The following is a 27365-nucleotide window of genomic DNA, read 5'->3' as shown; positions in this document are numbered from 1 at the left end:
TATCTCTCAACCCCCCAGCTGATGGCCGCCATGGAGGACCCCGCTATTTCGATGTTGCGGGACGCGGATCGTCTACACGTCCCTACTTCGATGTTGAACGTCGAAGTAGGGCGCTATTCCCATCCGCTCATGGGGTTAGCGACTTCGACGTCTCGCCGCCTAACGTCGATTTCAACTTCGAAATAGCGCCCAACACGTGTAGACGTGACGGGCGCTATTTCGAAGTTACTGCCGCTACTTCGAAGTAGCGTGCACGTGTAGACGCAGCCAATATGTGTATACAATAAACTCTTTCATATCTGGCATTCTATCATCCGGAACGCTCAACCAGCAGTTTAACCATAAATAAATTTTAGTTAAGTTTTCCATAAGTACAGGATAGTGAAAGTAAATACAAACAAATACAGCAAATACAGTATAAGTTAACAGTGTACAGTACTACTGTGGTTGGTAAATAAAATACTCCGCATACATTTTTGTGTGTTTCTTAATATCTAGTCTTGTTTTTCTTTAGCGCTATGCATTGCTAGGTATACCTCTCTAGTATCCAGAATATTTGAATTTCTGGCAACCTCCTGGTACCAGGGATGCTGCACATGAAAGAGTTTACTAAATATAATTATCTCACCCACTCCAAGGCTGAAATCCATGACGAACTGACCAAAGCATAGAGAGCAAAAGTAAATTAGCTTCGTCCCTCACCCCCAATTCCTGTTTCTATATCCCCTCATCTCTTGCTGAGGTCAGCAGGCACTGGAAACTGCCTTGTGTGGGTGGGGAGCCCTGCTCCCATGCCCAGGCACTGAACGGAAGGACCGTAGACTTCCATGGGCTATCGGGGGGAATAGGAGAGGGTAGTAGGTTAGAGATCTGCTGCCAGTGGTTCCCAGGAGTCTCCTCTCCCTGGCATAATTCTAATTTGAGCTGCCAGCCATGAGATTTACTTCAGGCCACAGTGAGCCTCTTTCTTGGCTGGCTCAAACTTAGACAGAAGGAAACTTGGACTATGCTAGCACGTGTAAGAGACGATACTAAACATGCTCCGTACATCCCCTCCTCCCCTCACCAGTCCCTCACAGGGCCATGACAGCAGTACCCCAGTACTGGGAGTCAGGCTGGTCATAGTCCCAGGCTTTGCCCTGGGGAAGTGGACAAGCTTGTGCATGCATGAATGGCTCACATGATTTAAACAGTAGCCGAGGGGGGAACTTCCTCTTATGGAGTAGCCTAGGGGCCCACGGGCCAGAATCCAACCTGCAGAGCTTTTTTTAATCCAGCCCACGGACCTGGCAGCGAAGCCATTTTTAAAAGGCTGGTGCTGCCATGGGACCCTAGCAGCTGAGGTGCAGGGCCTGCAGCACAGCCCGTGGCCAGAGCGCTGAGCCACCCCCAGCCCCGTGGGCAGAGCCCCAACGGCCATAGCACAGAGCCACCGCCAGCCCTGGGAGCAGAGCTTGGCTGGGGCATGGGACCTGCAACAGAGCGCTGGCGGCCGTAGTATCGAGATGTCATCAGCCCCGGGGGCAGAGCCTCAGCACCCACAGCATGGAGCTGCTGCTGGCCCCATAGGCAGAGCCTCGGCTGGGGCGTGGGGCCCACAGCAGAGCCCCAGTGGCCGGAGCATGGAGCTGCCCTGGCACATGGATCTCCTCGATAAGTTAATCCTGGGTTGTGGGGGAGGGGTTAGGCCTGTGGGGGGCTTAAGCCTGGGGGCAGGTGGGGGATGGCTTGTGGCTGCAGCGGTCTAAGGCTGTGGGTGGGTCGGGGCTGCAAGAGATTTCAGGCTGGGTGTGGGTGGCAGTCTGAGGCTGCTGGGGGTCTAATCCTGGAGGTGATGGGGGTGGTTTGGTGCTGCAAAGAGTTTAAGCCTGGGGGTGGTGGTTTGGGGCTATTTTGTGTTCGGACCCCACAACATGTAAAAAATTGCCATGTGGTCCCTGATTGAAAAAAGGCTGGAAACGTCAGGAGTAGCCCTTGCAGCTGCAGAGACTGCTCAGGAAACTTGTAGCCTCTGGAGACTATGCAGCTGCAGAGACAGAGGAGAGCTGGATGGAACCCATACCAAAACATGGCCCTGTAAAGCAAACAAACTCCAAATCACAAGAACATTATATTTTGTTAACGTTCAATACAAAACCAAACTGGAACCTAAACAAGGCAGTTACAGAAAACAGAAAAGATGAGAACAATGACAAAAACAAGATAATCCTGGAGTCGTTTGAGATTGGGAGTAGCGGCTCCGCAATTCTGAATTTCAGATTTGTCTAGATGTACATAAATGCCCATACAAGCAATTGAGCACATTGTCAACCCTTTAGCATTTTGATTCCATGATACAATGGATCCTGCATACAGAAAATTAACATCCTTTCACAGGTACTTGAATTTGTCACCTTGAATTAGTTTTCAGCAGACTACATAGCACTATATAGCAGACTATACAGCACACAAAAGACAGGAAAGATGATATATCTGATAATGCTACATTGCTACAAATCTCCCATGAGCTTGGAGTTCTGATCACTTTTGCTTTCACCTCTTCATGATATAGTCTGAGTCTACAATATACACTATAGATGCTTGCAGGGGGTGCTGCTGCATGCCGTGATTTAAAGGGATTTCTATTCTATCCAGGGTTTACAGCTTGGTTCAATGGCTCTCAGCTCCCCCACTGTATAAATTGTTCCAGGGCTGCTGTACAACACACTGCAAGGAGGGAAGATGTGAAACAAATACATCCTTCCACCCAGAGCTGTTCCTTCGATACGGTGTTTCAGTGCTGTTCTGGGCCCCACGCTTCAGTGTGCGTTTGTGGGGCTAGGGTTCAGTTTGTGGCAGCAGAGAGTCCCTGGGTGCTCTGGGGCTGGAGCGTTCTCAGAGAAGGAAAACGGTGGGTGCTCAGCACTCACCTGGCAGCCCCTTATCAAAACCTCTCTCTCCTCCTGCAGCACTTCCTGTCCACCAGAGGGCCCTGTGGATCAGCATTTCCTTCTCCCTCCCAGAGCTTACAGCCGGCCGTGGGTCACCTATTTCATGGGGAAGGGGAAGGAAAGAGGAGGTAGGGGCAGCATGCTCAGGGGAGCAAGCAGAACAGGACAGCAAGAAGTGGGGAGAGGTGTGGCACTGGAGTGGGCCAAGGGTGTGGGCAGAGCTGGAGGGGAGCACTTCCTGACAGATTAGAAACAAAGCCTCAGGCTGATTTGTCCTGAGTTCTGTACCCCATAGGGATGGTCCTGCTTCTGCCCAGCCCTGTAGCTGGATGGGCATAGACTCACTATGAGGATGTAGTAGATGTTTTTAAAACAGCTCTATTAGAATTGAAAGGAAGTCTTGTGACCTTTCAGACATCAGGCTCCTAGCTGGCCCAAGTCATGGTTGTGTCGGTAGAGGAGTCACAGGGAATCAATTGCCTTCCCCTTTCAGTACCCACAGGCAACATAACAGGATCGCTTCACTTCCTGAGCACAAAGCAGGGGCAGAGCCATTCTGCTCTGCTTGTGAGACGACCCTGGAATTAAGTATAATTATAGAAATAGCTTTATGCTGTAAAATTATGCAATACATAGTGATTTTGAATGTTTGACTATTTATTACAGCAACAAAGGGTCCTGTGGCACCTTATAGACTAACAGAAAAGTTTTGCACATGCGCTTTCGTGAGCACAGACTCACTTCATCAGATGCTGGTCTTGGAAATCTGCAGGGCCAGGCATAAATAAACCAGAGCAAGGGTGGGGATAACCAGGTTAGCTCAGTCAGCAAGGGTGAGGCTTACTACCAGCAGATGATCTGGAGCTGTGAACACCAAGGGAGGGGAAGCTGCTTCTGTATTTAGCCAGCCATTCGCAGTCTTTGTTTAAGCCAGAGCTGAGGGTGTCGAATTTGCAGATGAATTGTAGCCCAGAAATTTCTCTTTGGAGTCTGGTCCTGAAGTTTCTTTGCCGTGCTATCCTACAGCAAAGAAACTTCAGGACCAGACTCCAAAGAGAAATTTCTGGGCTACAATTCATCTGCAAATTCGACGCCCTCAGCTCTGGCTTAAACAAAGACTGCGAATGGCTGGCTAAATACAGAAGCAGCTTCCCCTCCCTTGGTGTTCACAGCTCCAGATCATCTGCTGGTAGTAAGCCTCACCCTTGCTGACTGAGCTAACCTGGTTATCCCCACCCTTGCTCTGGCTTATTTATACCTGGCCCTGCAGATTTCCAAGACCAGCATCTGATGAAGTGAGTCTGTGCTCATGAAAGCTCATGCTCAAAACTTTTCTGTTAGTCTACAAGGTGCCACAGGACCCTTCGTTGCGGTTACAGATCCAGACTAACACGGCTACCCCTCCGATACTTGACTATTTATTACTATATATGGTACTGTTTGGTTTTCTGTTATATCTGCGTTTGCTAAGGAAGTACACAAATGGGAGCTGCCCCCATAAAAACAGGGCAAGACATGCTCCTGACTGAGCAGCTGTATCTACAATAGAGCGATCGTCGACAGAAGTTAACTTCTGTCTACAGATCACAGCCCGACTGCAAAGCGGATTGCGAGTGTGATCTTCTCTGTTGACAGAATGGCTGGACTCCCCAGCTGCTCTATTGGCAAAACGGCCAACCAGCAGCACAGCAGACAGGATTGCCCAGTGTCCCAGGAGCCCTGTCTGTCAACAGAGGGCCGGCTCCCTGGAACGTCCAGACTGGCATTCTCCCTCATGGGGGAGCAGCAGAATGCTGTTGACAAAGGCGCCACATTCTGTTGATTTACGGTCGACAGAACGCCTTGGGAATGTGGACACACTGTGGGTTTTGTTGACAAAATGCCAATTTTGTCAATAAACCTCTTTCGTGCAGACATAGCAAGCTTGTCCACGCAAGAACATGAGTAGATTGCTGAGATCTACATGAAGCTCAAAAGTAGAGTAGAGAAGACCAGCCTGCAGGAAGCTCCCTAAGCAAAAGGTCAGGCAATACAAGGTATGAAAGTTGACCTTTACGAAACTACAGCCTCATTATTGAAGATGTGACGCTTACAGAGCTGCTCTTCCAGCCCCTACATACCAGATAGGCAGACAGTTATGGGCAGAGCACACCATATGTGATGTCTTTTGCCCAGCTGCACCAGCTCTACTTGCTGAGCAGTGTGGCACTTGTAGCCACAGAATAGTACACTCTCCCTTATGCAGAGACAATGCCTGTACAAACACTATTGTGGGGATGCAAGCTGCCCATCTCTTCCCATCCCTCTGCTGTCTCAAAAGTCTAAATCTAGCCCAAATTTAGTACTGATCTCAAACAAGTAAGCAAGATCCTTCAACACACTGAAACAGTATCCTTCAATTCCAATAGAAATAAAACACCTGATGGAGATCCTTATTAAGAAACAAGAAAAAACTAGAGACACAGAAAATAAAATTGTAAATGTAACTGTACTGTTTTGCTAAATTAACTCCCCTCTCCAAACATCTGTTATGTGGCTTAACAGGGAGGAGGGTTGTTTTGCTACTTACAAAAACATGAGCTTCGTTTAGCGCTCTGACTGATGAAAAATCCTTTATACTTCATGATGAAAGTTTGCGGAAAGGTAGTTTAGGGTGCTCTCCAATAGCCATACCTACTACTACAAATGGCTGGGGACTTGTCCAAGATATTGTGATGGCAGACCTTTAAGAAATGCCTCTCAATTTTCAAGGAATTCATCCTTGAAGTCTGTCCAGCTGTGACACCTATAAAAATTCAACAATGGGTAGGCAGGTGGTATGAAATGGGTGTCGCTCATTACCTAAATTATAGAAATCTCACGGTTCTTAAGTGTAAAGCTTTTTAAAATCTAAGCTTATACAATCACTTTACATTTCTGCTACTTTGAGCTTCTGTTAACAAGCGAGTCTTAACAGGAGCCGAGCTGAGTCATTGAACAGTAAGTACATGTTGGTGTATGCATGTCTTTACACACTTACTGCTGGAAAGGAATCTACGAAGCAGAAACCAATATTGCTACCTGTTTTGATGATGGTTGTTGGCTCTCCACCATGCAAACTGGCTCTACTGACGGAAGGGCCACTGATCTCTGTCCAGTAAACCATCTTCTCCATGCAGTCATATGCAACTCCAATAATAACTCTGTCCTGTAAGTTAACAGGTGAATTATTAGAGCCCCATACTATAACAGTTTGAAATCTAGAAAGAACGTCTTAGTGGTCTAAGCATCAGACTGTATGTGGGGCCAGAGTTAAAAATAAAGGGCCATCACACAAATAAACAGAAGAACCCTGTTGGGTTCAGGGTCTGGCGTAGAGCTACAGAGACAGGCAGGAGTGTTAGTGCAGTTAGCACACACGAGAAGCTACACCCATGGATTGCAGTCTGGTCAGAGAATTCCCCCTTCATTCATCTGAAAAAGTAAGTGATCCTCCCATTTTGCAACTAGCATTCAGACTCCACAAATCTAGACTGTAGTGGCAGGCACAGGCATTCCAGGAATTTTCTTTTCAGTAGACCACAAAACAAACCTGCTTTAGTCAGGCCTTTAGTTAATCATTTCCAAGTATTTAACATATATGGAGACATACGAGCTGCGGTTACACTACATTCCCCTTTCGGAATGTGCAGATGTGTTTGATTGGAAATGCAAATGAAGCACAGGATTTACAAATCTAGTACTTCATTTGCCTAAATGCACGAGGCCTCGCTTCCAGAAGACCCGTTTTTGAAAGCCAAAACAGCCGTATAAATGGGGTTCATTCAAAAGGAAACTAGGGTGCTTTTGAAAGAAGAGTGCTGAATATTGTGGATAACTCCAACAACCAACTTTGCATACAAGCTGAAACACTATCCACATTTATGTTGATGTCAACTTCCATGACTGATGCAGTATCTTTGCATTTTGCTCATTTTCTTTTCCTCATTATTTTATTTTTCTTTCATGAATCCTGATTATTCCCCTACACACTTTTCAGTGGTTTTCCTTATTGATTTTCCCCACTTTCTTTCAAGAGTACTTCTTTCCCATCACTCTGAGGCTGCCTCTACACTACGAGATAAAATCAAATTTGAAGGAGTTAGGTCGATATTAAAACGTCACTGTCTTCACTGCAGATACCATTAGCTTGATTTAGTGAGCCCTAATACCGATTTCTACATGTTGATATTACAGGATCGGTATATCATCAATTTTGAATTTAAAAATTTCAAATAAAGGCTAGTACAGAAGTGCCATGTCCTTAATTCAAATTGATTAGCCTTCAGAAGTGTCCTGTATGTATCCCAGAAAGCTATGTGGTGACTCTCCATGTATGGTAGCTTCCTTCTCCACTGCTCTCCATCCACATGCGCAGGAAGGTGGTCACAGCAACCCTGCGAATTTTTGATTGAATTAGAATTTGAATTCAGCAGCACCCGGACCTAGAAATATAAAGGGCACACATAATGAGAAACTTCCTTTGACCATCGCATCACACTGCAACGGCAGCCATCGAACTGCCTGGGTAGCAATTTCATCGGTAGACATCTCGTGCAATCATGAACACTCAGGGTAGTGATCTGCCTAGTACTTCTCAGGCTCGCAAGAGAGTCCCAGTGTTGGTCCACCAGGAGATTCTAGGTGTTCTTGCAATTTGGGAGACAAATCGGTGGTGAAGACACTTCAAGAGAAACGCAGCAATATATGAACAGATGTTGAGTGAGATGACTGCCCAAGATTACACCCAGGACTCTATGTGATGCCAGGTGAAAGTGAAATAAATTCCATCAGGCCTATCAAAAGTACAGAAAGCCAACCAGCCAGCCATAAGGGCAGCTCCACAGACCTGCCACTATTATGAACAGCTGTGCATGTTTATGGGGAGTGACTGCACCACGGAGTCCTGTCTTAATTATGACTCTTGTGGACGTCCTGGTCTGGAATTTGGGGGGAGCTGAGAGGAGTTGGGTGTCCTGGAGGAAGAGGCCAATGGAGAAGAGGAAGGGGGCAATGAGCAGGGGACGGACGAAGTTCTTCCTGACAGCCCAGAGCTCTTCACCATAGGCCTGGAACTGGTCTCCTCCATGCTGGTCCCTGAGCACCCTGGAGCAAACTGTTCGGGTGAGTATTTATTCTGCATGCTAGAAGTGGGGTTGTGGGTGGATAGAGGTACAGGTTTGCTATGGCTCTATGCCCCTCAGAACAGCGTGTTACTGTTTCTGGGGACGGAGCACTTCTCCTTTTTGGATATCAACTCAAAAGCCTCATCCAGCCACTTTTGTATTTTTTTCCACAAGGTTCTTGGGCTGGCCTGACTTCCTGCGGATTTCATGGTAGCACACCTTGCCATGCTAGGCAACCAGATAGAAATCTGGTGTCATGAAGCCACACAGAATTTGGCAAATTTTCCAGGCTTGGGGGTCACACATGAGCAGGTCTTCTTTGTCCATATCTATTAGTTTTAGGAGGGTGATATCTTCTTTGGCAACTTACAAAAGCACAGGAATTTGCATTGAATTTTTTTCCCCCTTTTAAACCATGCTTCCTGCCCTTTCACACTTCCCTGCAGCAGCTGGCAGGCACTCCGTTCCCCAACCTGCAAAGTGGTTTACAGGCTCAGTGGGGTGTCTCCCCTCCCATTTCCCTTTCCACCCAGGATTTATTTTTTATTTTACAGGGATCCCCCCCTCCCATGCAGCCATTCATGTGGCTGTAATCAAACACTTCCCCACCATCTCCTCTTGCCATGCACCTGCCATTTACTATGTTCCTTCCTCACTGGGGATGGCTGCTCTAGGAATGGCAGAAAAGATTTTTTCCCTGCCCCATGACACCTGACAGCTTCTCTGGCTTTGCAACCTTCCCTTCCCCCTGAAAAGTGGGCAATTGCTTATAGCTTACCATGTCCACAAAGAACTGTACTGAATAAGTGACGGTGAATGATGTATTGTGAAATGCACACTTCCAATCCCATCCTTAATAAGCCTTCAGCGGCCTTTAAAAGAGAAACACTCTCTGATAGTAGACACTGAGCCATTCATTCCATTTGAAAGCACATTACGTGAATTGTATCTTAATTTTGACCTTCACTTTCCAGCTGCCATGCCTGATGTGAGAGACAGGTCCAGAGAGATAAAAAGGTGCAGGTGGGATCTCGTCCTGCAGCACATGGAGCAGAATGAAGCAGAACACAGTAATCTGACAAAGGACACTGCTCAGTAGTGTCACAGTACAGCTCAATGGCGTCAGAGTCAAGCTGAGTTTCAGCACAGAATGGCTGATTTTCAGCAACACCAAGGAGCAAAGCAGAGTGAGGCTGCGGCAAAGCTTGTAATGGCTGAAGGCACAGCTGCCCACTGATATGTTCAGGTTTGCAGCGGATATGTGGCACAGGAAACACTGGGGGGAGGGCTGAAGGCAGAGTTTCCCACCATATGCATTGTACTGACTGCAACTTAACCCTCTGCAACTAAGTAAAAATCATACATTCATTAAGACATAGCATGATGTATTGGCACTACGAGAGAAATACATTGGTAGCATGAGTGTTACAGATCATTCATGAAGCTATGTTTTAAAGTGTTCCTTATTGCTGCCGCCTCAGTGTGGTTAGTGGAGGATGGTTGCATAGGCCACTGCGAGCAAGCCCTGCCTATAGCCTCAGCTTCAGAATTCCAGATGTCCAGGAAAGTCTCCCACCTGGATCCACAAATGTTGTGCAAAATAGCACATACTGTAATCACAGTGGGGACATTAGCTTCCGAAAGATCCAAACAGGTCAAAAAGCATCTGAACCTTGCTTTTAAATGGCCAAAGGTACATTCAACCACCATTCTGCACCTGCTGAGTCTGAATGAAGTTTTCCTTGCTGGGGTCCAGGGCTCCTGTGTAGGGCTTCATAAGGCAAGGGAGCAGAAGGTAAGTAGGGTTGCCCACTATTACAGTAGGCATCTCCACATTGACAATCATGATTTTCTGGTCTGGGAAAAAAGTTAAATCCAGGAACTTTCTGTACAGCCTAGAATTTCTGAAGATGCATGTTGTGAACTCTGACCACTCAGTGCTGATGTCTGCGAAATGACCTTGGTGATCTACTAACCCCTGCAACCACCCTTTCAGTTAATATACTCTGATGCCAGGTGGGCCAGGGCCATGATGGGGCTGTGCATGCATCTATTGCCACACTGCTGTTAGGAAACCCTGGAGACCAAAGCCATCCACTATTGCCTGTACATCTTCTAGGGTCACAGTCTTCCTCAGGAGATGCCCACAGATTGCATGGACCACCTGCATCACCATGGAACCCAATATAGATCTACCAGCACATATTGATTTGCCACTGGCTGGTAACTGCTGGGAGTTGCAAACTTCCATAGAACGATCGCCACTCGCTTCTGAACCGTTAAAGCCAGCCCTGTTGCTGTGCTTCAGGGCAGGGGCCAGCACTTCACAAAGTTCCATAAAAGTGGACTTGCACATGCGAAAGCTCTGCACCCACTGCTGGTCATCCTGGGACTCCAAAATGATCTGGTTCCACCAGCGTGTGCTGGTCTCAAGTCCAAAACTGCTGCTCCACTGTCACCAATGCATCCAGGGCAGCCAGCAGCTGTGAGTTCTTGGACCACAGTTGTGAGATTTGCTCTTCAAAACCACTATCATCATCATGATAGGGAACCATCACTGAGCTTTGTAACTGACAGCAAAATTGAGTGACAGCTAGTGTAGTTGCTGAAACGATGTGTGCTATGAGTTGATGCATTTGGGGAATCCATGATTGTGCTGGTGGAGAAAATGCCACAAGAAATGGTGTGATCTCCAGTTTGTTTTCACATGGTTACTGGGTGCTCTGAATTCTGGGACAGTGCTTTGCATTCTGATATTCAAACATGAAACACCCACAAGCAACCATGGCTAAGGCACTGTGGGATAGGTACCTATAGTGCACTGCTCATGCTAGTGAACTTGCATAGGGCTAAGATGACATGGAAACTCGACACTGAAACAGGGTGGGTTGAATTTCAAAAAGTTTTGCGGACACAAAATCGAATTCACAAAAACGAGGTTAAAAATCAAAACTTATCTCTTAGAGTAGACGCAGCCTTTGTTTTCCTCTCACCCTCCACCTTACTCTATCCTCAACATCTCTTTTCATTCTAACTGTCCCATCTTTCTTACCTTCCATTACCTTAAGATTTCAGCCTTCTCTCATGTCCAGTACCCGCTTGGACCCATCACACACTCTCTGCCACTAGATTCTACAACACCCAGCCAACAACAATATACTCACTTCACCCAACTACACTTTGTCTATCCATCATTCACACTTTCTCTCCCCAATGCACATCCGCACTCACTGCTCTCTGCACATCACCACCACCCCCCAGCATAACCCTGTCCAACATGCATCCACGCTACGCCACCCATGCTCCCATGCACCAAATCTCTTCACCTTATCTACCAGATGAACAGATACTTGCTGCATCTGTTCCTCACTCATTCAAGTTCTAGGCTACTCTAATAGTATCTTTATAATCTACTCTCCCAAAGGTGGGGCTCTTAGGCAGTCCTTACACGGAATGTTTTTTTTTCTCCTGGATCCTATGTTTCTGTAATGTGTGGTATGCAATGTTTACTTGTTGCCTAGCACTAATTCACATAACCAAAGCGGCTGCCTTTTGTTAGTTGTGCGTGTGGTTTGTGAACTGCTTTGTATGAATGGTACTACTACCCCAAATGGAGAGGGGTAACTAGTGGTGTCCCCCAAAGGTCAGTCCTAGGACCAATCCTGTTCAACTTATTCATAAATGATCTGGAGAAGGGGGTGAGCAGTGACGTGGCAAAGTTTGCAGATGACACTAAACTGCTCAAGATAGTCAAGACAAAGGCAGACCGAAGAACTTTAAAAATATCTCAAACTGAGTGATTGGGCAACAAAATGGCAAATTAAATTTAATCTGGATAAGTGTAAGGTAATGCACATTGGAAAAAATAACCTCAACTATACTTACAATATGATGGGGACTAATATAACTGTAACAAATCAGGAAAGCGATCTTCAGAGTTATCGTGGATAGTTCCTTGAAAACATCCACTCAGTGTGCAGAGGAAGTCAAAAAGGCAAAGAGGATGTTCGGTATGATTAAAAAAGGGATAGAAAAATAAGACAAGGAGTATCTTACTGCCCCTATATAAATCTATGGTACGCCCACATCTTGAATACTGTGTACAGATGTGGTCTTCTCACCCAAAAAAAAAAAAAAAGATATCCTGGCACTGGAAAAGGTTCAGAAAAGGGAAACTAAAATGAGAGGCTAAAAAGATTGGGACTTTTCAGTTTAGAAAAGAGGAGACTGAGGGGGGAACTTGATAGAGATATATAAAATTATGATAGGTGTGGAGAGGGTGAATAAGGAGAAGTTATTTACTTGCGGCCATAATACAAGAACTAGAGGACACCAAATGAAATGAATGGGTAGCAGGTTTAAAACTAATAAAATAAAGTTCTTCTTCACTCAGCGCATAGTTAACCTGTGGAAATCCTTGCCAGAGGAGACTGTGAAGGCTAGGACTATAAAACAGAATTTAAGAAAGAGCTAGATAAATTCATGGTGGTTAGGTCCATAAAAGGGTAGAAATGGTGTCCCTGGCCTCTGATTGGCAGAGGCTGGAGATGGATGGCAGGAGACAAATTGTTTGATCGTTGTCTTTGGTCTACCCACTCTGGGGCACCTGGCACTGGTCACTGTCAGCAGATAGGATACTGGGCTGGATGTACCTTTGGTCTGACCCACTATGGCCGTTCTTATGTACATTAAAGTGTAATTTATTAAATTAAAACTTTTTAAATACATGAACAATTTAAAATAACCACCTTTTCTCATCCCTAGACATTCAGTGGATGAGCAAGACAGACTTAAGAATATTTTGGAAGAGAAGACAGACCCAAAAGAGCACACATTTAGATTTAAAATATCATAGCAACAGGATGGGATTTTAGGCTGATGCTTATTTTGTACGGATTCTTGAATTTACCAGAGTAAGAGTAGATTCTGGCAGAATGGAAGAATCAAGCAATTCTCAACAAGACATTTCAAAAAAAGAGAAGTTACTCACTGTAGTAACGGTGGTTGTTCGAGATGTGGAGCACCCACGGGGACACAATAGGTGTTGGGCTCGCCCGGCACGGCAGATTGGAAAACTTCCAGCAGTTTCTCCTGGATTGTGCATGTGCCGGCGTGTGCCGCTCCCCTGCGCACCCCCGGCCACGTGCGTGATCCAGTCCCCGCCAGTTCCTTGACCAACTGCCTCGAATGCTCCTGAAAAAACACTAGACAGAGATCCGAAGTGGGGAGGATGTGCGGGTGGTGGAGCACCCATGGGGACACATCTCAAAGAGCCACCGTTACTACGGTGAGTAACTTCTCTTTCTTCTTCGAGTGTCCCCGTGGGTGCTCCACAATAGGTGACTACCCAGCAGTAACCCAAGAAAGGAGGTGGGTAATCGGTTTATGTGCAGCTTGCCCCCGAGAGGGCTTCTGTCGACAGATGGGTATCCTCCTCAAATACCCGATGCAGGGCGTAATGCTTGGCGAAGGTGTCGTAGGATGACCAGGTCGCCGCTCTACAGATGTCTTTTAATGTGATGCCCTTGAAGAAGGCTGTTGACACCGCCACCGCCCTGGTGGAGTGAGCCCTAGGCGGGGCCAGCAAAGGGGTCTTTTGAAGCTCATAGCACATTTTTACACAGGACACGATGTGCTTTGAAATTCTCTGTGAAGAGAGGCCTTCCCCTTTTGACCTGGGAGCAAGAGACACTAGGAGCCTGTCTGTTTTCCGGAAGGACTTAGTTCTATGTAGAAGGCCAACGCCCTCTTCACATCCAGGAGATGCAGGCGTGCCTCTTTGCTGGAGCTGTGAGGCTTCGGGTAAAACGAGGGTAAAACTATTGGTTCGTTAAGATGGAACTCTAAAGAAACTTTTGGAACAAAGGCTGGGAGCAACCTTAAGGTTACCGCCTCCTTTGAGAATACGGTGCAGGGTGGCATTGCCATCACTGCTGCGAGCTCACTCACCCTGCGAGCTGATGTAATTGCAAGGAGGAAGGTTGTTTTTATTGTAAGGAGATGTAGGGGAACTGTGGCTAATGGTTCAAAAGGTGGACCTGTTAGTGTGCTGAGCACCAAGTCCAAGTTCCACGATGGTGGAAGCGGTTTCCGAGGGAGGTACAGGTTTACCAGCCCCTTCAAGAACCTGGTAACGATAGGATGGGCGAATACCGTGGGCCCTTCCTCTGTATGCCGAAAGGCCGATATAGCGGCGAGGTGGACTTTTACCGAGGATAAAGAAAGCCCGCCCCTCTTGAGGTCCAATAAGTATTCTAGTATTACTGGTATAGGAACGTCAAGGGGAGCTAACTGCTTGGTGGAACACCAGGCTGTGAATTGAGTCCATTTCTGCTTGTAAGTCTTCCTGGTGGAAGTCCTTCGGCTACATTCCAGGACTTGTTGTACTCTGTCCGTACATGTGCTCTCTAAGGAGCTGAGCCATGGATTAGCCATGCTTGTAGGTGCAGACCCTGAGGGTGCGGGTGCACTATGGACCCCATAGCCTGCGTGAGTAGGTCCGGCGCCACCAGTAGAGGGAGAGGTGGGCGGTCCGACATGCGCAGAAGCAAGGGAAACCATTGCTGCCGATCCCACGTTGGGACTATGAGTATCATGCGAGCTCTCTCCCTTCTGGCTTTCTGCAAGACCTTGTGGATAAGCGCTGGGGGGGGGGGGAACGCGTAAAGTAGGTGGCCCCTCCATGAAATCATGAATGTGTCTCCCAGGGACCCCCGTTCCACTCCTGCCCTGGAGCAGTACTGGGGACACTTCTTGTTGTGCTGGGTGGCAAACAGATCGATCTGGGGAAATCCCCATGTATGAAAAATGGGCCGTAGCAGATCGGAGCGGATCTGCCATTTGTGTGTGAGTGCGAAGCGCCTGCTCAGCTGATCTGCTTTCACGTTGTGAGCTCCCGGCAAATACAAGGCTTTCAACGTTATGTTGTTGGTGATGCACCAGTTCCACAGTCGGACTGCTTCAGCACATAGGGCACAGGATCGGGCTCCTCCTTGTCGATTGATGTAAACATAGTGGAGGTATTGTCGGTATTGATCCCGACTACTTTGCCATATAGGCAGTCTCGAAAATGTTTGCAGGCGTTGAACACTGCTCTGAGCTCCAGTATGTTTATGTGCAGTGTCTGTTCCACAGGGGACCATAGCCCTTGCGTCACCTTGTCGCCGATGTGCGCTCCCCATCCTATGCGGGAGGCGTCGGTAGTAAGAAAAATAGAAATTTGTGGTTGGTGAAAGGGCACCCCTGCTAGCAGGTTCTTGGGGTTTTCCCACCACGCCAGGGATCTGCGCACCTCTGTCGTGGTCGACACCACCCTGTGGACAGTGTGGGATGCCGGTTTGTAAACGCTCGCCAGCCAATGCTGCAGGCTTCGCATGTGTAACCTGGCATTCTGTACCACAAACGTCGCTGCCGCCATGTGGCCCAGCAGCTGTAAGCACGTTAAGACCGGCACCGTGGGGCTGTATGTGATGACTTGCACCAGCGAACTGATGGTGTGGAAGCGGGCGTTGGGCAGGTATACTCTTGGTATGATAGAGTTTATGCATGCCCCTATGAACTCTATGTCTTGTGTGGGTTCGGTCTTTCACTTCGCGAGGTTGATGACTAGGCCAGCAAAGAAAACGTGTCCGCTGTGACGCGTATCATGCGTAGGACCTCTGCCTTCGAGGCCCCTTTCAGTAGGCAGTCGTCCAGGTATGGGAAGATAAACACCCCCTGTCTGTGCAGGTAGGCTGACACCACTGCCAGGTTTTGGTAAAGACTCTGGGGGCCGAGGAGAGGCCGAACGGAAGAACCCTGTACTGGAAGTGTTCCTTGCCGCCCATGAAGCGGAGGAAGCGCCTGTGTGCCGGGTGGATTGTTATATGAAAGTAAGCATCTTGTAAGTCGAGGGCTGCAAACCAATCTCCATCATTCAGTGCCGTGAGTATGGAGGCGACTGTGATCATCCAAAAACGCTGCTTGCGCAAGTAGCAGTTGAAGCCCCGAAGATCTAGGATGGGCCTCCAGCCTCCTGTTTTCTTCTCTGTTAGGAAGTAGCGTGAATAAAAACCTTTCCCCTGGAATTGTTCCGGCACTCTTTCCACCGCCCCTGCGAACATAAGGTGGTCCACCTCCTGCTTGAGCCTCACCTCGTGGGCAGTGTCCCGGAGGTGAGGCCTGGAGGGAGGCTTCGTCGGTGGGAGCAACTGGAAAGGGATCGCATAACCCGTGGCTATGATCTCCAGCACCCATTTGTCTGTGGTGATCTTTTGCCATTGGGGTTGGAACGGTCTGAGGTGGTGGTGGAACATGAGATGAGAGTGGCATTGAGCGATGGTAGTGATAGTGCAGCCCCCGACATACCCGTCAAACTTGTTGCCTTTGGGCCTGTCCCGCGGGCGTACGGCTTTGTTGAGAACGTCACCTGGGAGTTCTGTACTGTTGCTGCTGTTGATGGCGCCCCTGGTCGTAGCCCCGTTGATACTGAGCACGCTGCGGTTGGTACGGGTAGCGTCTTTGCTGAGGATAATATTTTTTCTTCCTGTATGGAGGAGTATAAATACCCACGGTTCTAAGTGTAGCTCTCAAGACCTTACTGGAGTGGATGACCGAGTCGGCTGAGTCTGCAAACAGCTTTTGCGTGTCAAAGAGAAGGTCCACGATCTTCGCCTGTAGGTCCCTCGGGATACCCGATGTCTGGAGCCAGGATTCTCTATGCATGACCACTGCTGTAGCTGTTGAACGTGCCGCCATATCCGCCACATCCAGGGTAATCTGGACTCCCATCCGCGATGCTGTGTAGCCCTCTTGCACTATTGCCTTTAACACCGGCTTCTTATCTTCCGGAAGTGAATCCATGAGAGGAGTAAGCCTGGAGTAATTATCAAAATTATGGTTCGCTAGGTGTGCCGCATAATTTGCCACTCTCAATAACAGGGTAGAGGAGGAATATACTTTCCTGCCAAACAGCTCTAGCTTCTTAGCATCTTTGTCCGATCCCCCCGATTTGTATTGAGAAGCCTTTGACCTCTGCTGGGACGATTCAACCACTAACGAATTTGGTTGTGGGTGACTGAAGAGGAACTCCATGCCCTTTGCTGGGACGAAGTACTTCTTATCTGCTCTCTTGTTCGTAGGCGGAACAGAGGCCGGAGTCTGCCATATGGTGGTGGCTGACTCCATAATGGCTTTGTCCAGCGGAATAGCAATTGTGGATGAAGCCAGGGGTCTCAAATTTTTCAGGAGTTTGTGATGTTTCTCCTGCCCCTCTGCCGTTTGAATGCCTTGTGTGAAAGCCACCCTTTTAAACAGCTCCTGAAACTGTTTGAGGTCATCCGGGGGAGACGCATCCCCGGGGGCCACGGCCTCATCTGGGGAGGATGAGGAGGAACCACTAGGGTAAACCTCCCTCAAACCCTCAGGCTCCTGCGGTCGATGATACACTTGCTCGCTGGTGGATTGTGAAGGAAAATCTCGGGGTTCTAAAATTAACTCCCCTTGAGATAACTGTGCTTCCGTCCCTGACCAGGAGTGTCCACGGGGGTATTGAACGGCTGGCGGGTACCTGCCCCTGGGCGTAGGCCTGGGGTGTCTGTGTCCTGCATGATAAGGACAACCATGGCAGCACGGGCAATGGTCCGGGGATGGAGACCTATACCACTCGCGTGGTGTGTACCCCCGACGTCTGGGAGAGCGAGACCTCCACGACGACACAGATAGAGGTGAAACTGGTTTGTGATAGCGCTCCAGGGGATCCAATCCCAGAAAAGGCGAAGGTGGCCCTAGCCATGGTGACATTGGTTGGAGGAACGGAGAAAGAGGTTCTGGATAGGCCGGTGGAGACCCAGGCCTTCTGGGCGGCGTGTGTAGCACAGGGGGAGGGCTTGTTGCTAGTAGCAGCGCAGCCCCGTCCGGAGATGGGCTGTGGTGCCGGGCTTTTGATTTTGCCTTGCCCCTCCCCTGCGGGGCTGGCACCGCCCCCTCCTGTGCCAGGGATCTTGGCCCCGCTGTCGGCGCCGCGCTCAGCACGCTCAGCTGCGGTGCCGCGCGGGTAACTTCCTCCGGTGCCTGCAGGCTCCATGCCTGGCAGGCCTGCACCGTTGGTGCTGTGGGGGCCGGTGCCGCCGCCGCTGGTTCCAGCGCTTGCCTCGCTGACACTCTAGGTGCCGCGTGTGCTGGCTGTTGTGTAACCGGAGGCTCAGCCTCTGCCACATGTGCTGCGGCGCTGCCGCTTGCCTGAGTATGCGGCTGGGGGCTGTGCGCTCCGCTCGTCCCGCTCGCTGAAAACGCCAGCAAGGATCGAGCTGGGGAGTTTCCTCCGTTTCTGCACCGAGGGGGTCAGAGAAGCTGCCTTCCTCTTGTGCAACCCAGAGGGCCCTTCTGGGTGAGGCTTCTCCGACAAGTCCGGCTGGAGGGCCTTGTCAAACAAGAGCATTTTAAGACGCATTTCTCTGTCTTTCCTGGCCCTGGCTGTGAGCTTAGCACAGTGAGAACACTTCTGGGTAACATGTGATTCCCCCAGGCAGCGGGTGCATTCACTATGCCCATCGGAGGCTGGCATAGCTTCATGGCAGGACTCACACTTTTTAAAACCTGAAGAGGCCATCGCGGTGAGTCCTTTACTGTTAATAGGGTACTTAGCACTTAATCCGTGCCTTTTTACCCGAATCACGGTCACTGGCCTGCGGGGCAGCGGGCAGCCTACTGGCCTTCACGTCCACTCTTCTTCTCTGCTCCTCTCTCTCTTTTTATTATATATTTTTTTTTTCTTTTTAACCGAAAAAACCCCCAACAATTTACAAGTAGAAACACTATCTAATCTGATTCTGGCCTTAGCCTGAGCGGATTCTATCTGCAGCCGATGGCGGTTGAGAAGGAACTGGCGGGGACTGGATCGCGCACGTGGCCGGTGGCACGCAGGGGAGCGGCGTGCGCAGGCACATGCGCAATCCAGGAGAAACTGCTGGAAGATTTCTGATCTGCGGCGCCGGGCGAGCCCGACACCTATTGTAGATCACCCACGGGGACACTCGAAGAAGAACATCCATTAAAATGAGATTTATTTATGCACAGTGGCTTTGACCAAGCATTCAGACTAGAGGTCACAGGGTAATCAGTATTCTATGTGTAGCAACATGCTGCTTTTATAACTAGATCTGTCTATCAGTTATTGGCAGCATAAAGGAAAAAGAGATATGTGCTAGTTTTATTATGATTAAACTAAGAGTTGATCTTATCTATTAAGGTCTTCAGTGGAGGTTCTCTTTTTTAATTATTTTTATTCAGACCAGGCTCACCCATAGGAATTTCCAGTTCTCCGACTGCCGGAGTTTGCATTTGGTCAGATCTACAACATCGATCTGTTAATTGTATGGAATCTTCACACAAGAGACAATGGACCCAATTTTATTATTTCATTAGGGCAATCCTTACTGACATTACTCACTGAGTTGCAACAGTGTAACTGAGATCAGTATTTGGCCTACAAATAAATACCCAATAAATACAACAGTATGCTAGTTACATCACCTGGTATTGGTAGCCACTCTAAATACAGTGGGGCAGGGACAACAGGTATAATGCCAACAGTCAGGGAGGACAAATTAGTGTTCTGAAATTTGGTAGCTCAAAGCATCAGATTGTAACATTTAATAAAGTCACAGGCCAGGGAAAAGAATGTGGGATTTGAAAAGCATCAGGGAGTCATTTGAGAAAAGAGGCTTTTCCAGACAGTAGGGAAGAGTGTGGGAAAGATTTACTTCCCCTGGAACCAGCCCTGGGGAGGGGGACGACAAATTTGCCATCTTAGGTGATTGGGGAATTGACTGGAAAACAAGGGAGAGATTACAGAAGAAGACAGGAGAAAAACTCCAGGGAAGACATTTGAGAACAAAATGGAGTTTTATACTGGAAGCTGCAGTGGACATGATGTCATGGTTTTCATTTGGTCTGTGGGTAAGATGCTCCCACATACAAGCTTTAAGGAGCCGTTTTTTGGACACCGTTTATTCATGATGATAACTTAAAGTGCCATGGGAACCTTTCTTTTGGTGTAAATAACTCTTTTTACAACCTGTTTCAGGATTCTCTATTACTGGTATAAGTAATTTCAATATTCAAGAGTAAAATATCAAGTTTGTGTGAACCACACATAAACTTGGGACTAAAATGAGCAAGTTCCTCAGTATGAGGAAATTTGAGAGGGTTTCCCCTCTAAATCAGGTCCATAAGTCTCTCTCGTCAGTGATGAAGAGAAGATTTTTTTAACCCTAAGCACCAGTGGCTAGAGGACGTACAACAGATACTTACTGGGACGTGCAGTAGAGCTTTTGCATCAGTTTTCTTCATACTATTTTCCACCAGTGGGATGTGTTCAATCTTCCCACTTTGGGCAAAGAGTAAATGTGTTCCTGGGGGCAGAGGAATTGAATCTGGTCGAACAGTGGGCCCGATGACAACTGGAGGAGCAGATGAACTCAGACCTTGGCAACACATGACAAAAAGCAGACAAAGTCAGTTTGTGCAAATGCAATGAAGCAAGCCATTACCTAGGATGCATAATGACAGAAAAAACATCTTAGAAAAAAAATGGCACTATAATAGGCAGTAATAGGAAAGGTAGCGTAACAGAGGTATTTCACAGCTTCTGAATTTTTCTCATACAGCGTGGAAAAATAGAGTAGGTTATAGTGCCTCAAGAGGCTCAGTAATGGGCACACTGCCACAGAGATGATGCATCTCTGCAATATTCCCATCCAGTGCCACACCTACATGGTATACCAGACTCTACTGAAAATAGCTGCTGCAGCAATTTAAAAGATACCCATAGGGGAGGCAAATCATTCAGCAACTTACATGGGGGGTGGATTCCTGGTCCAGTTCTGGTGCCATCAATCTCATTACCACTCTTATCCACACACCAGCAATACCCAGTGCTAGAATGGCATTGAGTTGGCTGGTAATTCCCATGCTCATCACACTGAGGAACAAACTGACCAGTGGGTCTAGGCCCCCAAGGGTAAGAAGAGCTCCCACTGGCCAGTGCTTTTTCTTGTTCATGCTGACATTTAGTCTTTTCTAGTTCTGAAAAAAACAAAAAACACAGCAATAAATATTTTATACAGTTGACCAGCTACAGGATCCAGCTTTAGCAGAATGCCATGAAAGTATTCCAGACTTCAGCCTTTGGGGAGAGACTGTTTTTACTCTTACAAGCCCTAATGTAATATCTAAAAAGATAGAGTGCAGTTACTTCAATGATAACCTGAGAAATGGAAGCGTGACACATATCTCAAAATGGACTTCAGTTTTAAAAGTGTAATTTCACATTCCAAGACCATGAGCAAATGCGGGGTTTTAATAGTTTATGTATTCAGTTAACATATACTAACAACAATCACTCTGTTTGTCCATTACGAGATAGAATAGAAATTCATTCCTCTAGCATGTGGCAGCATAATGTAGAGCAATTTGCAACACCACCTCAGCACAAGAATTGTGACTAACTAGCTATGCCATATTGTTGATGTGCTTTTTCCTCCCCCCAAGCCCTAAACGGGTTGTCGGTCAGATTCACAAGAGTGAGTCATGATAAGCAGCAGAAATTACAGGTTCTCTGCAGGAGCCAGGAAGTGTAGTTTTATGTCACAAGCAGAGTGACTTCCCTCTGGTGTCTGCGAAGACAGTGTGGTCTGGTCCAAGAGCTTGGAAGGGGCTGAGGAAACCACAGGACTAGATTCTATTGTCTTGTAAATGTGCTGAAAAGAAGGACGTATCAGGCAAGGCTAGAAAAACCGATGACATAGCAGCCCCACCACCTGCTGAGATCTCTTAATACATGTGCTCTAATCATATACCTAATGCAATAGGGAATAACAACATGCACCAAACACCAACTTTTCTTCCTATTTGCCTTTCAGCATAAACAAACGCACAAGAGGCAGACAAATGACTTTCCAGACACAACTGACTGACTCAGTGTTATGCTTTCTCCTTTGGTCCCTACAGGGTTGGGGTGATAGTAAAGAGGAGTTGTGAGTGTGAATCCTCCACCTCCCTCCCAACATCTCTCTCCTCAACCAGTTCTCCAGCCAGCTACAGGGTGCAACTCTTAAATCCAGCACTCTCTCATCAGGCAATATCCATGGTGCTACAGGACCACAGATGTTCCAGTGTCCTGGGGCGAGGCTGGCACCTGCAGGTCCAAAGCCAAGCAGCAGCCATCAGTCTGGACAGGGTCAGAACCACCACCTGCCTTGTGGCAGCATGTGAGCTGGAGATGAACCCCTGTAACACCCCCTTGGAGGTTGGGCAGGGGGCCAGAATCCTGGGGAAGCAGGAGGCTGAGACGACATGGGACAGAAGCCCTGGACCTCCCCCGATTCAGCAAATTATCCTGCTCAGGACCTGTCCCTGCTGGACCAAGGAGTTGCAACCTGCAGTAACAATCACTCAAGTGTTTGATAACAAGGTTTAGCATTCCCCCTTCCATGTATGTGTGTGTGTTTTATACCACACAACAGCCTTGTAGGGAACAATATCCAGCATCAACAGTAAACCCCTCTGAAGCAAGAACAGGCTTGGGACACGTCTTAGACACCTGGATACAATTAAAATAAAGAAATGTCAATGTCTGGAAAACAGCACAGTGTCTCGGAACAAAGGAGCTACTAGGTTTCAGCTCTCATGTAGGTGGTAAAGTACCTTGAGAAAAGGTAGAGCATGGATTTTTAAGGAACACAATAGAGCTAATATTTTGGATAAAATAAAATACACTTTAATGAAGCAGAAAATTCATAACTGACTCATTTAGCCACACTTTGTAAGCAAAAAAAAAAAAAACCCAACTAAGGTCATGTTCTGTCCATATCATTTGCCAATGAAAGCCCAAAGCATACAACAACAATTGAAGGCCAAAAAGTCACCTTTTTTTTTCCCCTGTTCTTCTTGGGTTTTAAAAGAAACTATTATCCATCCATTATCTTGGCTAGAAGGCATCAGCCCACCCCCCCTCCTCCCAAAATGAATATGAATTGCAGAGGTTGGCCCTTGCTTCTCTCTGCTCCAAGAATGAATCATCAAATAGTGTAATAGCATCAGTACCTACTGCATTTCTAACAAAAAGCAAACCAGCAGTTATTTTATTAAATCTACCATGCTTCTAAATATAAGTGAACATATTTTTAAAAGCATTAGCAATTACATGTCATAGAATGTATTCACTCCAAGTGTAATCTGGTTGTTCCATAAAACTCAGTCTTGCTACAGCTAAACTGAAATGCCACACAAATCTTGGAGTTCGCATACGTTTAAGATCTTAGTTACATGGATTCCTTCCACCTTTCATGACAGGAATGAAACAAGAGATGGCAAAACACACAGCAAAAATGGCAAATTGCAAGTTACTCATGGTTACCACTTTAGGTCCCAATCCTGCAAGTATACATGTGCTCAACTTTAATTAAGCAAGCATATGCATAACTATTTGCAGGGTTAGGGCCTGAGGCCAGTATTGCAATAAAAGCCATGTGGGTAGATCCTGAAATGCCATACAGTCTCATGTGAATCCAACTGAAGGAATGAGGCCTTAATTTTGACCATTATTTTTCCAGGAGCTAGTTAAGAATACAAGCCTACAAGACACATCCTCAGTGTTCTCAGGAACTGAAACCAGAGTCCACTGATCAGCACTTACAAAAATATTTACAGAAAAAGAGAGATTCCCATGCAAAATAATTTCACTATTACTGCACAGACAGGGAGCTTCCATAAAGATAACTTTTAAATAACTACAGCAGCTCACACTGTAGTTTTGTTAAGCTTCTCCAAATGCATGCTTTATTTACTATTGCCATGCTATGGGCAAATCTTGCAAACATTTATGTATACAAATTAGCCTCAGTGAAGTCAATGGAATTATTCACACAAGCAAGAGCCAGAAGGACAAATGGGATCTTGAATGTATAATGGAGGAGAATATCATGTATGAGTGTAGAGGTAGTATTACCTTTGCACATGGCCTGACAAGACCATACTAGAATGCTTGGTCCCATTCTAGTTGAAAATTGGAAAAAATGCTCAGAAAAGAGCTACAAGAGTAATTCAAGGTTTGGAAAAAATGTGTTACAGAGAGATATGTAAGACATATTCTATTTAGGTTATCCATGAGAAGTTTAGGTGGCGATTTGACCACAGTATACCAATACTTAGAAAAGGATAGAGATTTCTGGTGGTAGGTGCTTCTTTAAATCTAGCAAAAATGGCATAATGAGATTTAATGTTAGGAAGCTGAAAGTAGACAAATTCAGAATAGAAATAAAGCACATATTTTTTAACAGTGAGGGTAATTACCAAGAGGAACATCTTGTCTACTGATGTGGTGGATTCTACATTACCTGAAGTCTTTAAATCAATATCTGTCTAAAAAATATGCCATAACTCAAACAGCAGTTATGGATTTTGATGCAAATGCTGCTGGGTGACACATAAATTGCTGGATGAGGCTGCTGGTGTTATGAAGAAAAAGTCAGACCACATAATCTCAGCGAAGTGTTCTGGCCTTGAATCCTATAAAACGTATGAGGATAACCCTCCTACAAGTTGTTTAATTTTGGTTCTAATACACTTTCAGCATCCTTGCCACTTTCAATTTATTTAAAATTCTACCATATGAGGACATCTTCCTCTCCTTCCCCACACACTAAAAGCGATTAGGCATTCCTTCTGTAATCATGCCAAATACCATATACTGTTTTATAAGTCATGAAAATATTTTCAACTTCTGATCGATCAATCACGTTTTAATTCACGAATTGAAGCTAAAACAAATACTTTGATAACTGTGCCCAGAGTCATTTTGTAATCTCATAGTAACTAAGTTTCTTGTTTGTACACTTCATCTTGGGCACGACAAGAAACTACACTGGGACACTGCACAGTCTGAAATATCAAATTAAAAATGTCAGCATTAAAATTTCACCCTATTTATCAGTTTATTGCATTTGTCGTCCTGCATTTGTAGTGATGTACTACAAACAGGAAATTATGCTGTCAGTGTATTGCTCTTATGAAGGAGACTAAACACTCTAACAGTACTAGGTAGTATTTAGTGGCCACAGGTCTTGATCCAAGAACCTGGATTTGTTTCGGTTCAGTAAACATAACCTCTGGAATTTGCACGGGCGGGAGGGCTCATACATCTGTTTCTTTTTGAACTGAAAAAATGAAGCGTGAGGGAATAACGAAGTTCAGACATTCTTAAGAGCTGCTGGAATGTTTCTGCTCACACCAACTATTTCATTAAAAAGGTGGCTTGGTTTGGAATGAATGTAAAATTCCAAACAACTTCTGACAGCTACTTCTGAAACAAGATTCACCATCTATCTACTGGTTGAAAAGAAAATGCTCAAAAAAGGCAGACAGTTACCTGGTCTATAACTGGTGCTCTTCAAGATGTGTTGCTCATGTCCATTCCGACTTGAGGTATACGTGGGCGCACGCCCAATCACTGGAAGCTTTTTACCCTAGCCAGTAGCCATAGGGTCGGTGCGGCGCCCCCTGAAGTGGCACCGATATGGCAACAAATATCCTCACCACGTGATCCCACCCAGGTCCTTCTTGCAGGCTACTCCAAGAGTAGGGAAAGCGGGAGGACTTTGGAATGGACACGAGCAACACATCTCGAAAAAACACCAGTTACAGAACAGGTAACTGTCCTTTCCTCTTTGAGTGATTGCTCATGTCCATTCCAAGTTGGGTGAATTCAAGCCAATGTCTAGGAGGTGGGGGTCGGAGCCCCGAATGGACTGCAGGACAGCCCTGCCCACTGCAGCACCTTCCTGTGCATGCTGTGCCAAAGTGTAATGTGCTGTAAACATATGAATTGAGGACCAGGTGGCCGCACTACAAATGTCCTGGATAGGCACCTGTGCCAAATACGTCACAGACGACGCTTGTGCTCTCATGTGGTGTGCCCTAACAGGAGCGGGAGGACCCCCCCACGAGCTTGTTACACTCCTTGATGCATGTCGCTATCCAGGAGGAAATCTGCTGGGAGGAGAGTGGAAGGCCCTTCATCCTGTCAGCTACTGCCACAAAGAGCTGTTGCGCTCTTCTAAAAAGGGCCTAGTCCTATCCATATAAAAGGCCAGTGCCCTCCTAACTTCCAAGGTATGTAAACATTGCTCCCTCAGGGAGGCATGGGGCTTTGGATAAAACACCAGTAGGGAAATATCTCGGTTAACATGAAACACGTAGACCACCTTGGGCAAAAATGTAGGTTGAGGTCAGCTTAAAACCTATCTTTGTGAAACACTGTGTATAAGGGGCCCACTGAAACTGCCCTCAACTCAGATACCCTCCTGGCTGAGGTGACTGCCACCAAAAATGCTGTTTTGTAACTCAAACAGCAGGGAGCAGGTAGCCAGGGGCTTAAAGGGGGCCCCCATAAACTTGGCTAACCCCAGATTGAGATCCCATGGGGGCAGTGGTGCCCAAACCTGGGGCTTGATTCTTTCTAAACCTTTCAGAAACCTTTCGACTATGAGGTCTGAGAACCAAGACGCTTCATGACCCAGGTGGAAGGCTGAGATGGCAGCTAAGTGCACCCTAGCCAAGGAGAAGGACAAGCCCTCCTGTACTAGACCCCATAAGGTAATCTAAAATCAAGAAGATGGGGGCTTGCAAAGGAGACGGCCCTCTGTGAGACACCCACATCAAAAACCTTTTCCATTTAGCCACATAAGTCACCCTCGTGGAGGGTTTTCTACTGTTCAACAATACTTCCTTTATGGGATCCAAACAGGACTGCTCCCAGTCCCTCAGCTACAGAGCATCCATGCTGTGAGGTGCAGCAACTGGAGACTGGGATTTTGCAGTCTCCCCTCTTGCTGCATCAACAGGTCCGGATGGATTGGCATCATCATCAGCTTGCGGATTGACAGGTGCAGGAGGGTCGAGTACCAGTGCTGATGGGCCCATGCCGGTGCCACCAAGATGATCAATGCCCCTTCTGAGCAAATCTTGAGGAGGATCCTGTGAACTAGCGGAATCGGAGGAAGTGCCTCAGCCTGCCCAACCAGGGGACACTGAAGGCATCTGGCCAGGACCCCAGGCTCCGATTGCGGTAGGAGCAAAACATCGCACATTTTGCACTGAGGTGGGAGGCGAACAGGTTCACCTGGGCATACCCCCACCGCTGCAAGATAGAACGAACCACCTCTGGGTGCAGACACCACTCGCGATCTGTGAAGGACCTCCTGAACTGTGCACACCTGGCAGGTAGAGGGCCTGCAGCATGATTTTGTGCTGT

The 27365-nt window shown here is 47.0% G+C and overlaps 1 protein-coding gene across 1 annotated transcript in view; it reads right to left on the bottom strand.

Annotated features, from left to right (window-relative positions):
* The window catches only part of NID1 (nidogen 1), a 127346-nt gene that overhangs the window by 15523 nt on the left and 84458 nt on the right, over window positions 1-27365 (bottom strand). The window contains exons 13-15 of the mRNA XM_074990127.1: window positions 20912-21139; window positions 20366-20538; window positions 5991-6117 (exon numbers count right to left, since the gene is read on the bottom strand). Coding sequence (XP_074846228.1) covers window positions 5991-6117; window positions 20366-20538; window positions 20912-21139 — 528 coding nt within the window. The remainder of the gene's footprint in view (window positions 1-5990; window positions 6118-20365; window positions 20539-20911; window positions 21140-27365) is intronic.

This window comes from Carettochelys insculpta, chromosome 3 (genome assembly GCF_033958435.1).
Source record: "Carettochelys insculpta isolate YL-2023 chromosome 3, ASM3395843v1, whole genome shotgun sequence".
Classification (NCBI taxonomy): domain Eukaryota; kingdom Metazoa; phylum Chordata; order Testudines; family Carettochelyidae; genus Carettochelys; species Carettochelys insculpta.
This window is presented reverse-complemented; position numbering and strand designations above follow the sequence as displayed.